Source organism: Halichoerus grypus, chromosome 14 (genome assembly GCF_964656455.1).
Source record: "Halichoerus grypus chromosome 14, mHalGry1.hap1.1, whole genome shotgun sequence".
Lineage (NCBI taxonomy): Eukaryota > Metazoa > Chordata > Mammalia > Carnivora > Phocidae > Halichoerus > Halichoerus grypus.
In genome coordinates, this window is record NC_135725.1 from 844141 (window position 1) to 858371 (window position 14231).

The window sequence follows — 14231 nt, forward strand, 5'->3', positions numbered from 1 at the left end:
ACCAGCTGCAGTGGGGACGCAGGGGACAGAGACCAAAGCCCATGGGGGCAAAGGTCAGAGCAGAGGCTGAGGCAAGGAGCCTGGTACAGCACCGACTGGGAAGGCCTCGTGGCTCCCAGAATTCATAGAATAGAAATTTGTGCAAGGAGAGAAAAAGGAAATTCAAACAGACATGAGGGGGACGTGCCAATGCAGGAAACGCAACCACGTCTGCAAATCCGCACAGAGTGTCCGGGAAGCATCCGCGGCAGCCTGGAACGCTGTGGGAGGGCACCAGCCTCGTGCAGGGTGGGCCTGGGACCTGTGTCTGGTCGGTCAGGGACGTGCGTGACCGCAGGACCTGTCCGTGGGGACAGCGGCGCGCTGGTCCTTGCCCTCCAGGACGAGCTCGCTGAGGGCCCTTGTTCTCTGTGGTTTCTGTCCCAGGTCATCGAGGCCACCATCGAGAGGCACAGGCAGAACAGCCAGACCTTCAAGGCCTTCAGTGGCTCCTTCAGCCAGGACGAGGACCCCTCCCTCGCTCCAGATTCCCCTGTGAGCACAGCGACCTGGGGCAAGGGAGGGACCTGGAGGGGATGTGCCCCAGGCCCCTCGCAGAAGGGCTGATACCTCTCCCTGTGCCGAGGACCAGGGGCTAGCATGTGGGCAGAGCTCTCTGTCTGTCCTTTGCTGAGCACTGACATGGGGGCCACGCCTCATGAGGGGCAGGCAGGAAGAATGCGCTGCATGAAGCTGCGTGTGAGGTGGGGCTGGGATCTTAGCGGGGGCAGCTCGCTTGTCCTCATACGGAGCCACCCTGGGGCTGAGGGGAGCCAGGAGGCAGGGTCCCTGCCCAGGGCCAGGTGGGGGAAGTCAGCTGCAGCTGCCCACTGGGGGCCCCCTGGGCCGTAGCCCCCTCCTGTGGGCACAACTGCCCATGCCTTCAGAGTAAGGGTCCCTCACTCCCACCTCCTACCACAGGCACTCTTTTTTTCTTTTAATTTTTTATTGTTATGTTAATCACCGTACATTACATCATTAGTTTTAGATGTAGTGTTCCATGACTCATTGTTTGCGTATAACACCCAGTGCTCCATGCAGAACGTGCCCTCCTCAATACCCATCACCAGGCTAACCCATCCTCCCACCCCCCTCCCCTCTAGAACCCTCAGTTTGTTTTTCAGAGTCCATCGTCTCTCATGGTTCGTCTCCCCCTCCGATTTCCCCCCCTTCATTCTTCCCTTCCTACTATCTTCTTCTTCTTTTTCTTTTTTTTTTTTAACGTATAATGTATTATTTGTTTCAGAGGTACAGGTCTGTGATTCAACAGTCTTACACAGTTCACAGCGCTCACCATAGCACATACCCTCCCCAGTGTCCATCACCCAGCCACCCCATCCCTCCCACCCCCCCACCACTGCAGCAACCCTCAGTTTGTTTCCTGAGATTAAGAATTCCTCATATCAGTGAGGTCATATGATACATGTCTTTCTCTGATTGACTTATTTCGCTCAGCATAACACCCTCCAGTTCCATCCACATTGTTGCAAATGGCAAGATCTCATTCCTTTTGATGGCTGCATAATATTCCATTGTATATATATACCACATCTTCTTTATCCATTCATCTGTTGATGGACATCTTGGCTCTTTCCACAGTTTGGCTATTGTGGACATTGCTCCTATGAACATCGGGGTGCACGTACCCCTTCGGATCCCTCCATTTGTATCTTTGGGGTAAATACCCAGTAGTGCAATTGCTGGATCGTATGGTAGCTCTATTTTCAACTTTTTGAGGAACCTCCATACTGTTTTCCAGAGTGGTCCATCACAGGCACTCTTTTTTTTTTTTTTTTAAAGATTTTATTTATTTATTTGATAGAGAGACAGCGAGAGAGGGAACACAAGCAGGGGGAGTGGGAGAGGGAGAAGCAGGCTTCCCGCTGAGCAGGGAGCCCGATGTGGGGCTCGATCCCAGAACCCTGGGGTCATGACCTGAGCCAAAGGCAGACGCTTAACAACTGAGCCACCCAGGCGCCCCACCACAGGCACTCTTGAAACCAAGGATGCCCAGCCTAGCCCAGCCTAGCAACCCCATGTCCCCTGCACCAGGCCTGGCTGGCCCTCCCCACGGCCTTATTGGCCACCTAATGTTTGCATCAAATCTACTCTGTTTTTCTCGCTTTCTGAATATATTTTAGAAGAAAAGTTTGCATCCCTCCCAGGCTGCCTTGAACAGAGGCCTCGTGGACTCAGAACCATCCCTGTGGTTAAAGTGGGGCCCGAGGAGCCAGGCGGCCCCCACCCCCAGAAGGCCTGAGGATGGAGCTAGAAGCCAGGGCCGCCTCCTGAGGGTGGCGTGATGGTGCGGGGTGGGGGGGCTGCAGGCCTCCAGGGGCGTCCCACACTGGGCCAGGGAGGAGCGCCTCCCCAGAGTCACAGCAAACACTGGGCCCGATTTCCTTTCTCCTGACCCTGTGGTGGGACGGAAGGGCTGGGGGATGCTGTCCGTGGTCAGTGCTGCACTGGATGTCAGCCCGTGGCCAGGGCCCCCCACTCCTGCCGGCTGTCTCTGTTCCCTCCAGGTGGTGGGCACCAGCTTGGAGGAGCCTGCGGCGGTAGCCAGCGGTGGAGGGAGTACCGCAGGGGTGAGTGAGCCCCCAGCTTCGGCAAGGGCAGGCGGTAGAGGGTGAGGTCAGACCGGGGAGCCCTCCGGGCCGGGGTCAGACCGGGGAGCCCTCCGGGGCGGGGTCAGACCGGGGAGCCCTCCGGGGCGGCGGTCAGACCGGGGAGGCCTCCGGGGCGGCGGTCAGACCGGGGAGGCCTCCGGGGCGGGGTCAGACCGGGGAGCCCTCCGGGGCGGCGGTCAGACCGGGGAGGCCTCTGGGGCGGCGGTCAGACCGGGGAGGCCTCCGGGGCGGGGTCAGACCGGGGAGCCCTCCGGGGCGGCGGTCAGACCGGGGAGGCCTCTGGGGCGGCGGTCAGACCGGGGTGCCCTCCGGGGCGGGGTCAGACCGGGGAGCCCTCCGGGGCGGGGTCAGACCGGGGAGGCCTCTGGGGCGGCGGTCAGACCGGGGAGCCCTCTGGGGTGAGGTCAAGGGGCGAGCCACCCCCATATGACCTGTCCCCACAGTGACAGCCTCTGGCCAGGTTGGGAGGGGCTGGGGGAGCCTGCTGGGACCCAGGCCTCCGTTAGGTCAGTTGGGTGGAGGTCACGCAGCTGTGCCCTTTACCTCGTGTGGAAAGTACGTGATTAAAACGACTCAAGGTGGTGCCTGATCCTTAGGCAGCTGGGCCGTCCGAAGAGGAAAGGTCAGCACCCTGGCCCTGGGGGTCGGGAGGACAGGCAGGGGTACTCTCAGGGAAGGCTTCCCAGAGGCGGTGTCTGACCCATCTCTTGGGCCCAGGAGGATGGAGGGAGGTCCTCGCCGCAGGCCCAGGAGGGCGGTGGTGCCCAGGACCCCCATGCACGTCTGCTCACCTTCTCTCCACCTGGGGCCGTGCAGGCAGGGAGGGGGCTGGGCAGCCGTGCCATGTCCCCCCACCAGGGGCAGGCCGTGGACGTGCTGGAGCCCCTCCTCTCTGCCAGCTGTGTGGGGTTAGGTCAGAGGCTGAGTGTGTGTGCCTGCCCATCGTGAGCGTCCAGTACAGGGGGGCATGGTTATTGACCGCTGGCCCACCGGCCGTGAGCCCTGCTGAGAGTCATGCCCTGGGACTCCAGGCGGGTGTGGCCCCTGCCAGGGGACGCTCCTGGACAGGCTGGTGGGGAAGGGCTGGAGGCCCACACTGGGGCTGTCTGCCTGAGCCCCAGCCTGAGCCCCAGACGGGTTCGCTCCTGAGGCCCCCGTGCTCCCCGGCCTCCCAGCCTGTCCCCACCTCCCAGGCCCCCGTCCCCCAGCTGGTGCTGCCCCTCGGACAGCCTAGAGCTGCTAATGAGCCTCCCAAATTCAACACCGAGGCCCAGAGTTCGCCCAGTGAGGTTATGCCGCCCTTGTGGGTTGGTTGTTGTTCTGGGCAGCCCCGCCTTAGAGAGAGGCTTGCTGGGCAGCTCCAGCCTCTGCTCCAAACCCCGCGCTGGGAAGGGGGCCCTGGAAGGGGCTTTCTGGGGGCGGCCATTGTCTCCTTGGCCACAGGGGGCAGGGCTCCTGGCATGGGCTGAATTTTTAGTAAGCATATGTTTGTCTCCCACCTTGGCCCGTGCTGGGGGGCGGGACACGTGCACCCGGACGCTGCAGCGCCCGCTCCTTACGAGAGCAGAACCCGGGCCCCCAACCCATGTCCTCGGGCTACTGGGCGCTGGGAGCATCTTGAGAAGCTTTGAGCTCCAGGGAAGGATGGAGCATTTGGGAGGCATGATGGGTGTAGGGGCCAAAGGACAGGAGGAAGCCCCTTGTTCAAGCGGCGCAGCTGCCTCACGGCTCTGGGGAGTGGAATGCGGTCCCCAGTAATTAGTGTCATTGAGGCAAGCTGCATGGAAGTGGCATGGGCAGTGGGGGAGGGCTGGGCCTGTCACAGCCTGTGAACCCCCTGGGCAGCTTCCTCAGCCTCCTGGCCCTCGCTCCTCTCGCTCCACCCTGCCCCAGGGCCTTTGCACCTGCCCAGAACCCACAACACACACAGTAACAGACGGTGGCCCTGTGCTTTTCTCACTGGTGTGTGCTGTGAGCAGAGCTGTTGTTGGACCTGGGGCCGCTCAGTGTGGGCGAAGGTCTGGCCATACAGGGCCTGACCTAGACCTGCTCAGTGTGCGTTTGTAGAAGGTGTTCAAAAATGAGTTTTCATTCTGACACCAAAAGACTGATCCTTGCTGTAGATTTAAGCTTGTTCTTAGCACACTTAGAGAGGAAGGTAAACCCCCACGTGACTGCTGGTCTCGTTCCCTGAGCCCTGGTGTCCTCAAACACACGGTTCCGCAAGCCCCCCTTTCCTAAGAGGAGCTCAGCCCAGACCAGGAAGTTTCACAAGGTGGCTCAAGCCTTGTGTGCCCTGCAGAGGTCATGTAACTCTTCACAGAGAGGCTTCGCGGGGCTCAGACCTGTGGGGGTCGTGTGCACACCTGTAAGATGCCGAGCCAGGCCCCACCCCACCAGCCGGCACGACCTGGGGGTGCACAAAGCTGGCGCTGCCCTTCCACCCCAAGCCCACCCTCTGGAGCTCTGGACAGAGCTGCCCACCAGGAGCAGAAGGGCCGGACAGGGCCTTTGTCCACAGCCTGCAGGACCCAGGGCCGACTGGGAGGCGCCATCAGAGGCTGGTTGTCAAGCCACCCTCGGGGCCTGATTCTTACCTGAACGCTTCTCCTGCTTCTGTGCTGTGGAACTGAAAACACCCGCGTGAATCAGACCCCTGCCCTTGGCAGAGACCGCCTCCCGCGCCCCAGCACGTTGGGTGCTTTGGGTGGAGACTCGCGGATGCCGTGGTTCTGTACCTGTCTGAGGACTTGACCCGGGCCTTTCGATGTCCCAGCATCCAAACAGAAAGCCTGAGCACCCCTTCTCATCTGTGCGTCTGATAACCTGTCCAGAAGGGGAGTGTGCTGAGCCAAGAAGACCCATCCCAAGCTGTGCGGGTGGGCTGCTGACCCCCGTGTCGGGAGCCTGCTCGGCCCGGGCTGGAGCAGCATCTGGAGTGGACACGCTGGGCTACAGTCCACAGCACCGAGGGAGCTGGTGCAGGGCTCCGCTTGGTTGCTGCCCCTCAGTCCCCATCCTGCGCCGCCCTCTGTCCTGCTGGCCTGTAGGTGGTGAGCCTGGCCTCACACCCCAGCCCCAACGCAGCCGCCTCCTCCGGCCCTCATCCTGCCCCTGTCCCCCCAGGACGCCCCCATGGCCGCCTGGCGTCAGTGATTCGGGGCTCTGCTCTTGGGCTCAGCCACCCTGCTGCTGACCACTCCCACCTCCCAGGCCCTTGGGGTCCTCACCTGGAAGACAGGGACAGTGGGGCCACCCTGAGGGATGGTGGAGGGTAGGGTGGGGGCTGCTGGGCCATGGCAGTTCCCCTCGTCTCTCCTTCCCTGCCTGTGCCCCAGGCCCCAGGCAGCTCCCCTCCCATGTCTGGCCCTGAGCAGTCCTGAGACGGTCTTCAGGAGAGGGGCCCCGAGGCGGGTGGAGAGAAGTGGGGACGTAAGGGGAGCATGGCAAAGTCAGGATCCACGTGCTGTGATGAGCTAACCCCACCGTAGAGGTGGGGACACTGAGGCTCAGAGAGGAGACCATCATCCGTGGTCTCATGGCTGATGAGGGGCAGGGCAGGGCCTGGGGGCTGTCCCCCACCTTGTACAACTCCTCCCCAGATGGGGAAACCGAGGCTCAGCCGGCGACCCCGCTGAGCCCCCACCGAAGCCTCATGCTGCACCTGCTCCCGCCTGCCCCTGCTCATGTGAAAGCCCTTGCCTCCGTGGGGCTGGGGTCCCGGACACAAGTGGTATCACTGGGGCCGGGGGCACAGCACGCAGCCCCCCCCGCCCCCGGCCAGCTTCCACGGTGCGGCTGGGTGGCGGCGAGGGGGCAGGGGTCCTGTCTGCTTTCTACTTGTTTACCGCCTTTCTTCCTCTTTTACAAGATGTTCTTGTCGAACAACCGCTAGGTTACCCTGGCCGCAAACGGCGAGCAGGCGCGTCTGGGTGTGCTTCCCCGTCTCATCTCTCTGCTCCTCCGTCCCCTCTGTGGCCGAAGCTCCGTTCTCTGCCTGAGCCACTCTGCCCTTGGGTCCTTCTCCCTGAGCCGCGCCAGGGCCGGCTTTAAACCACGTCCCTTTGTGGCCTCGACTCTGCCTGGCGTGCCGGGCTGCTCCCTTAGTTTCGGACGCATCAGAGTTAATACGTGTTTGACAAAGAGGGAAACCAGCGCTTGTTTGTAAAGACTAAGGAGATGGAGGAAAGTGAGCCCTGCCCTCGCCCTCCCAGCCCGCACCCCCTCTGCAAGGGGTCTGAGGTTCCTGCGGACCTGGCCCAGCTTGTTGAAAGGCATTTGCAGTGTTCTCATGACTTGTCCTAAAGCTTGTTTAAACTCTCTGAACACAAACCACATTGAGTTTCCTGACTTCCTGTTGTTCCCCTTGTCAGCTCCTGGGTGGGAGGACCAGACAGCTTGGCGGAGGTGGAGGGGAGCGCAGCCCCAACCTGCCCCTCGAGCACTCAGGCGGGCCCAGGGCAGCCCCCGAGCCTCGGGGCCACGGAGCAGGCCACGCCAGGCTGGGCAGACCATTCCCCAGCGCGGGCTCTGGGCCCCGTCTCTTCAGACCCACCAGGTTGTCGCTGGCCTCCCTGTAGGCCGGGTGGGTCCAGGCAGAGTTCCAGACCCACTTAGGCCCTCAGCGTGTGTGACGGTGACCGCAGGGCAGCCTGGGGAGCAGGGCTGGGCAGGCCTGAGGTGACGACACCCCAGCTTCGTTCCCTCCTGCGTTGTGCTCTGCATGCGCGGTCCGCGTGCTCACTGAGCTGCCCCTGCACACTTGTCTCCCGCAGCTCGAGCCCAGGAGAGGGTCCGCTAAGACCAGGCGCGACAAGGAGAAGCAGGGCTGCAGGAGCTGTGGCGAGACCTTCAACTCCATCACCAAGAGGAAGCATCGGTGCAAGCTGTGTGGGGCGGTGAGTGTGGGTGGGCACAGCTCCGCGCAGCTTCCCCCTCCACGAGCAGACCGGCGCCATCCCGCCTGAAGTCGACGCTGACCCCCTTTCTCTGGTATCTGACCAGCACTGTTGTGGTTGAGAAAGTGCCAGATTTGGAGCCACAGACTCAGCGCTGGGTGGCTGGGAGGGAGGGGGTGAGAGCGACCTGCTGCCCTGTGAGGAGGCAGGGGTTGGGGAGGTGCGGGGTGCGGCCATGGGGGGAGCTCCCTCCTGCCACTTTGATCCAGGTGCTCCAAGGGTGCTGAAGGTTGACTGGGCCTGTGGGCTGTGGGGCCACCTTCAACTGGCACCCCAAGTGATCACCATCTCCATTTCTCCTCACAGAGCCCCCCCAAAACCCTTTCTCTTTAGGATGGGCTTGATATTGAAAGGGAAGGTTATTCCTGGTAAAAGGACTCTTGTTGATTCAAATATTTCTAGGTTAGGTTATTAAAATGGAATTTATGTTAGCAGGTGGGTCTTAGCACAGAACTGCCTTAGAACTGGTTTTCCAAAAGGCATCAGCAGACTGTGCCGGGTGTGGTGTTCATTGTCATGCCCTTGCACGAAACCTTAACACACTGGGGGAAGGAGACATAAATGGATGAGTCCTCAAATGAATGGATAGATGGGTGATGGATGGGTGTGTGAGTAGTGGATAGATGGAGGATGGATGGATGGATGGAGGATGGATGGATAGGTGGATGGATGGATGGATGGATGGATGGATGGGTGGATAGGTAGATGAATGGACAGATAGGTGGGTGGATAGGTAAGTGGATAGATGAATGGATGGGTGGGTGAATGGATGGTGCGTAGAGGGTGGGTGGATAAAGGATAGATGGGTGGGTGGACAGGTGGGTGGGTGGATGCATGGTGAGTGGCTGGATGGGATGATGGATGGGTGAACAGAGGATGGACAGATGGTGGATGCTGGGTGGGTGGATCGATGGATGGATGGATAGTGGGTGGGTGAATGGAGGATGGGTGGATAGGTGGATGTGTGGATGGATGGGTGAGTGGGTGGGTCGTCATCCATCCATCCATCCACTCAGGAGTTCAACCACAAATAGAAATAGAAATCAGTAGAAATCATGGAAATTGCTAAATCATAAGGTAACTCTATTTTCAGTGTTTTGTGGGGAGTGGATATGTTTTCCACAGCAGCACTACCATCTTGCATTCACACAAACAGTGCACAAGGGGTTGGTTCCTCCACGGCCTCACCAACATCCTCACCAACGCTTATTGTCTGTGTTTTGGGTACTAGCCGTCCTGACAGGTGTGAGGTGGTATCTGATATCTCACTGTGGCTTTGGTTTGCATTTCCCTGATGATTAGTGATATTGAGCATTATTCCATGTGCCTGGTGCCTCTTCCCAGTCTTCTTTCTGTGCACACAGACCCCGGGACCCTCCAGAAGAGGAGGCAAGTCCTGGATGGCCAGCACTTGGGTCCCTGTCCTCTGACAAGTCTCCTGCAGAGAAGCCTTTCCCCTCCATATGCTGTGTCCCTCCTGGCCTTGCGGCCCCTCCAGCCTCTTCCGGACGGTCTTCTGTCCCCAGGAGGTGGGGTCACAGGTGCCCTCTGCTTTGCAGGTCATTTGTGGGAAGTGCTCCGAGTTCAAGGCTGAGAATGGCAGGCAGAGCCGTGTCTGCCGAGAGTGTTTCCTGACGCAGCAGGCGGCACCTGAGAGCCCCAGCCCTGAGGCGGCGCCCGAGGGGCCCAAGCACAGCGCGGAGGTAGGCAGGCCAGATGCTGTGAGCCTCCTGACCGGGGCCCTGTCCCTGGCAGCCTCTGCAGGCTGGGCTCCCAGAGCCGCTGCTTCCCTTGTGCCAGGACAGATTGTGTGCGTGCATGAGCTAGGTGTGTGGTGCGCGTGTTCACGGTGTGTGTGCACACGTAGGTGCGTGGTGGGCGTGGTGTGTGCGTGCACGTGCTAGGTGCGTGGTGCGCGTGTTCACGGTGTGTGCACACGTGGTAGGTGTGTGGTGCGCGTGTTCACGGTGTGTGTGCACACGTAGGTGTGTGGTGGGCGTGGTGTGTGTGTGCACGTGCTAGGTGCGTGGTGCGCGTGTTCACGGTGTGTGTGCACGCGTAGGTGCGTGGTGGGCGTGGTGTGTGCGTGCACGTGCTAGGTGCGTGGTGCGCGTGTTCACGGTGTGTGTGCACGCGTGGGTGCATGGTGGGCGTGGTGTGTGCGTGCACGTGCTAGGTGTGTGGTGCGCGTGTTCACGGTGTGTGTGCACGCGTGGGTGCGTGGTGGGCGTGGTGTGTGCGTGCACGTGCTAGGTGTGTGGTGCGCGTGTTCACGGTGTGTGTGCACGCGTGGGTGCGTGGTGGGTGTGGTGTGTGTGCGTGCACGTGCTAGGTGTGTGGTGGGCGTGGTGTGTGCACGTGCTAGGTGTGTGGTGCGCGAGTTCACGGTGTGTGTGTACATGTGGTAGGTGTATGGCGCGCATTTGCCGTGTGTGCACATGTGTGTTACGTGCATGCTGCGCGTGTTTGCCGTGTGTGCACACGTGTGTTACGTGCATGGTGCGCGTGTTTGCCGTGTGTGCACACATGTGTTACGTGCATGGTGCGCGTGTTTGCCGTGTGTGCACACGTGGTAGGTGCCTGGTGTGTGTGTTCAACTGAAACACAGCCCTTCCCTGTGAGCCACACCCTGGTTCCAGCTTTTCCATTTTCCCCTATTTTTTCCTTATTTCTGGCCCTGAGCGGCTCATAGTCTCAGTGCCCTGGAGGGTGCAGCCCGATGCCCAGAGGCCTGTGGTGACCCTGGGGTGGGTCAGGCTGGCCCAGGCTCTTGTCCAGCATGTCCCAGGAGGCAAGGCCCGCCCCCGCCCATGAGGGTGGCCCCTGCAGCGAGGCTGCCCCGCCCCCGCCCCTCCTTTTCTGCCCCCAGAAGCCCGCGGCTGAGGACCACCAGCCCAGCCTGCTCTGCAGCCCCCTGCAGGTGTCGGATAACGGTGTGGCCTGGAGCGAGGTGTGGGCCACCATCCCAGCGTCAGAGCCCCCGGAGCTGGTGCTGCACCTGCAGGGAGACAGCCAGGTGCGTCCCCCACCTGCCCCGGGCCGTGCTGGGGTGTGCCCCGATTCTCACAGCCCAGAGCCTGAGGCCTGTGGTGCGCAGAGGGGCCTGGGCCACGCCGCCTGGGACCAACCCTGCTCAGGCTCCCGGGAGCCTGGGGCCTCGGTTTCCCCGGCTGCTCCGAGTCGCCCGTGGGAAAGGGCGCTCCGTGGGCCAGGCCTGCAGAGGCCCGTGCTGACCCAGCTCTCCCTGCTGCAGGACGGCTGGCCGCCCCGCACCATCCCCCTCTCTGGCTGCACGGTGAGCATGTCGGACCCCGGGGAGGGGCCGGACAGCAGGCACACGTGGCGGCTGCAGCAGGCCCAGCGGTCCTTGTACCTGAGCGCCCTGTCAGCGGACCTGCGGCAGCACTGGCTGGACGCCCTGAGCGTGGCTGCCCGCGGGGACCCGGGCCTGGCGGCCCCGTGAGCGGAGCCTCGGCCAGGTGTCCCAGCTCTGCGGCTCCCCCGGCAGGGCCCGTGCCCACCCGGGAGGTGGTGTCGGAGGCTTTGTGCTGGCGTGCGGGGCTCCCGGACTGCTGGGGGCGGACAGGCCACGGGGCACTTGACCCTGGAGGGACCTCCCTGAAGCAGAGGAACAGGCCCACGCACCCAGCATGTGTCCACGAAGAGCCCCAGCAGCGTGGCCTGGAGCAGGGTGCAGACGGACCGTCCGGTGCGGGGCAGCCAGCTCCGGAAGGCAGAAGGAGTGTCCCGGGGGTGCCCGGGGACCCTGGTGGAGGTCTGCAGCCATGCTTTTCCTCCCCGCCGCCCGCCCCATGCCATCTGTACCACGTGAGCCGAACTGTGACTGGCCCCGGACCCCACCTCCCTCCTCTGCCGGCTCCTGGTCCCACAGCCCGCCTCCCTGTTTGGAGGGGCCAGTGGTCGCCAGGGGCATCCCTGCAAGACCTCCCTGAGAAACCCCGCGGAGGCCAGCAGAGGCCTGCCCCTGCATCCCGTGGGGGCGGAGATCTGTGTCTGTGTCCCTGGCCCGCCACGGGCGGTGCTGGTCTGCGAAAATAAATGCTGGGACTCAGCAGCTGGGCACAGCCTCAGGGCAGGGCCCCAAGGTGGGCCAGCCGGTGGTCAGGCCGGGGAGAGGGTGAGGGCACAGCTAGGCCTGCGGGGGCAGCTTCCACTGCTGTGGGTGGGGGAGACAGTGAAGCACCCGGGCCCAGCTGGCCCCTCTCCCTGGTCCAGTCCCTTCTCCTCCGACCTCTGCTTTCTGCACTCCCTGAGCACATCCTACGTCCACAGGCCTACTGGGCTCTTCTCAGGGGCACCCTGTCCAGGACGTTCCCACTTGACAGCTGAGGAAACTGAGTCATAGGAGGTCCCGCGGGTCCCAGAACTCCAGACCGAGGAAGCAGCCGGGACGGACCCGCTGGGTATGGCGACGCTCCACTGGGGTTGGAGGTGAAACTAGGCCCCCCAGAGCAGGTGCCCACCTGGGGTCTTCCTGGCCGGCCCCCCAGTGAGTTCTCTGGGCCCTGTCCTCCTGCCGAGCAGCCTGGGGTCTCCACACGCAGGTTCCCATGGTGACCTCAGGTGGGCCCTGCCCTCGCGGGGCAGCCCTGAAGCAGGCGTGCTGCCCCCCGCAGAGTCCGCTGCAGTCCATGGGAGAGCCCGGGGGCCAGCGTGGCCCCACAGACTGGCTGCAGCAGGCCCGGGAGGCATGCCCCCGCTGCCTGTTTGGACCGGGCCTTGAGGCTGTGAGGGAAGGAATTCCCTCCGTGTGGAGCCGCACTTCCTGCAGTGTGGGGAGTGGTGCCCAGGTGTGGGAGGAGCGGTCAGAGGAGGGGAGGTCCCTGGGAGACCACCCTCCTGGGCAGGTGCTGCAAGAAGAGCGCCCAGGCCTAGGGCAGGGCCACGAGGGGCCAGCAGAGCGGGCTGGGGGCCGCAGGGCCTGGCCCCGGGTCTCCCCAGCATCTCCTCTGGCATTGCTCTGAGAGGTGGGGCCTGCAGGGTGGACTTGGGAGTGTGAACGGGCCTGGCTGGCTGCCGTGGGGTCGGTCGGGGTGCAGATGGAGACGGGCCCCGGGCGCCCAGCAGGTCTCCAGGAAGAGCTGTGATGGGCAAGTCAGAAGCTGCGGCTTGCAGCTGTTGGAGGGATGACTCCCGCAGAGTGTGTGGCCCCAGCAGCACGTCTGTCCCCAGGGCCTGGGCTCCTGCCCACCCACGGAGGGCAGAGGCTTTCAGCCTCTCCACCTGCTTCCTCCTCGTCCCACCAGCAGCCCCCCCCCTGCAGGCACAGGAGGCCATTCCTGGGGGGAATGGGGCCAGTGGGGAAGGAGGCCCTGGGGTCCTGACGGGAGGACGGGACGGGGTCTGCAGTGCGCACCTGCCCAGCCTGATGCCAGGCCCAGGGGCCGTGCTGGGAGCGAGGGGTCTGCCTGAGCGGTTTCCACGGGAGGAAGAGTGGAGCACAAAGGGACAGGAACGGGAGAGGTGAGCGCTCAGGGGCCTCTCCACCACCTGCGCGGTGCTCAGAGCCCAGGCTCCCGTCGAGGTTCCAGGCCCTGCTGACCACCCCACTGCCAGAACACACATCCTCATGAGGCCCAGAGCGGGTGCTGGTGGCATCCCCTGCGGTCCTGGAAAGCGGAAGGAGCCAGCCACTTGCTGAGAATTACTGCTCAGAGGTGTCTTCGCTGTAGAGAAACAGGCCCAGAGAGGGAAATATGCTTGCCCCAGGTCACACAGCAAGCGAGGGGCTCAGCTGGCGGTCATTCCTTCACTCTTCGTCCACCTGTTCATGCCGTGGGCACAGCGGGCACGCCTCCTGTGGATTTCTGGCATGGGGTCGGACCGCGCCCTGCGACCCTGGTCCTTGCACACATCTGGCCTCATTTTGTCCCCCACACCCCACACCCAGGCCCCTTGGCCCCAGCACTGGACCCACCTCCTTCCCACTTCCCACTGGTCTTTCTGAGACCCTGCTGGATGCGCCTGTGCATCAGCCTCTCTACCGTTTGCTCGGATATGTGCCCTGTCGTTGAACCTCTGTCCCCCCATGTAGCACAGAGGCTCCCAGGGCAGGACGCAGAACCCACAATGGGGCGTGGCTCATAGCAGGTGCTCTGTCTGCCAACAGCTGGGGTGAAGGCTTGGGGACGCTGTTCTTGGGTGCTCCAGAGGGCTTCGCTCCAGGCCTGTCCACCTGTCACCTCAGCATCTCCATCTTCCCCAGATGAGGTGGCCGTGACCCCTAAGAGGCTCCCCGTGGTCCTGAGGGGTTCCAGGTGGTCCCAGGAGAGTCTGAGGGGTCCCAGGGGCTCCCGGTGTTCCGGAAGCAGTCAGCTGTGATGAGAGGCCGGCTGCTCCCGGGCCAAACGGCCTCTCACCCACTGCTGCTCCCAATTTATGAGGGGGAAACTGAGGGCCCAAGGAGGTGGGTGGCGCCAGGACATGTCGTGGGGCGTAGCCAGGTGCCCACCCGACATTCTGCACATTCCATCCTGGGAAACCAGCCTCCTCCACCCTGCTGGCTCCAAGGCCTGCCAGGCCCGGCCCAGCCCCGCTGGCTGGCTGGACTTCTGGGCCTGCGTGGGTGCAGAGCACTGATGGG

General features: G+C 62.8%; 1 protein-coding gene across 5 annotated transcripts in view; it reads left to right on the forward strand.

Annotated features, from left to right (window-relative positions):
* The window catches only part of FGD3 (FYVE, RhoGEF and PH domain containing 3), a 50719-nt gene extending 39020 nt beyond the window's left edge, over window positions 1–11699 (forward strand). For all 5 annotated transcript variants that reach the window (XM_036098033.2, XM_036098037.2, XM_036098030.2 and 2 more), the window contains exons 13-18: window positions 427–534; window positions 2565–2627; window positions 7445–7567; window positions 9187–9330; window positions 10497–10643; window positions 10881–11699. In XM_036098033.2, the coding sequence (XP_035953926.1) occupies window positions 427–534; window positions 2565–2627; window positions 7445–7567; window positions 9187–9330; window positions 10497–10643; window positions 10881–11090 (795 nt within the window). In that variant the 3' untranslated portion in view covers window positions 11091–11699. The remainder of the gene's footprint in view (window positions 1–426; window positions 535–2564; window positions 2628–7444; window positions 7568–9186; window positions 9331–10496; window positions 10644–10880) is intronic.
* Window positions 11700–14231: the final 2532 nt, after the last annotated feature.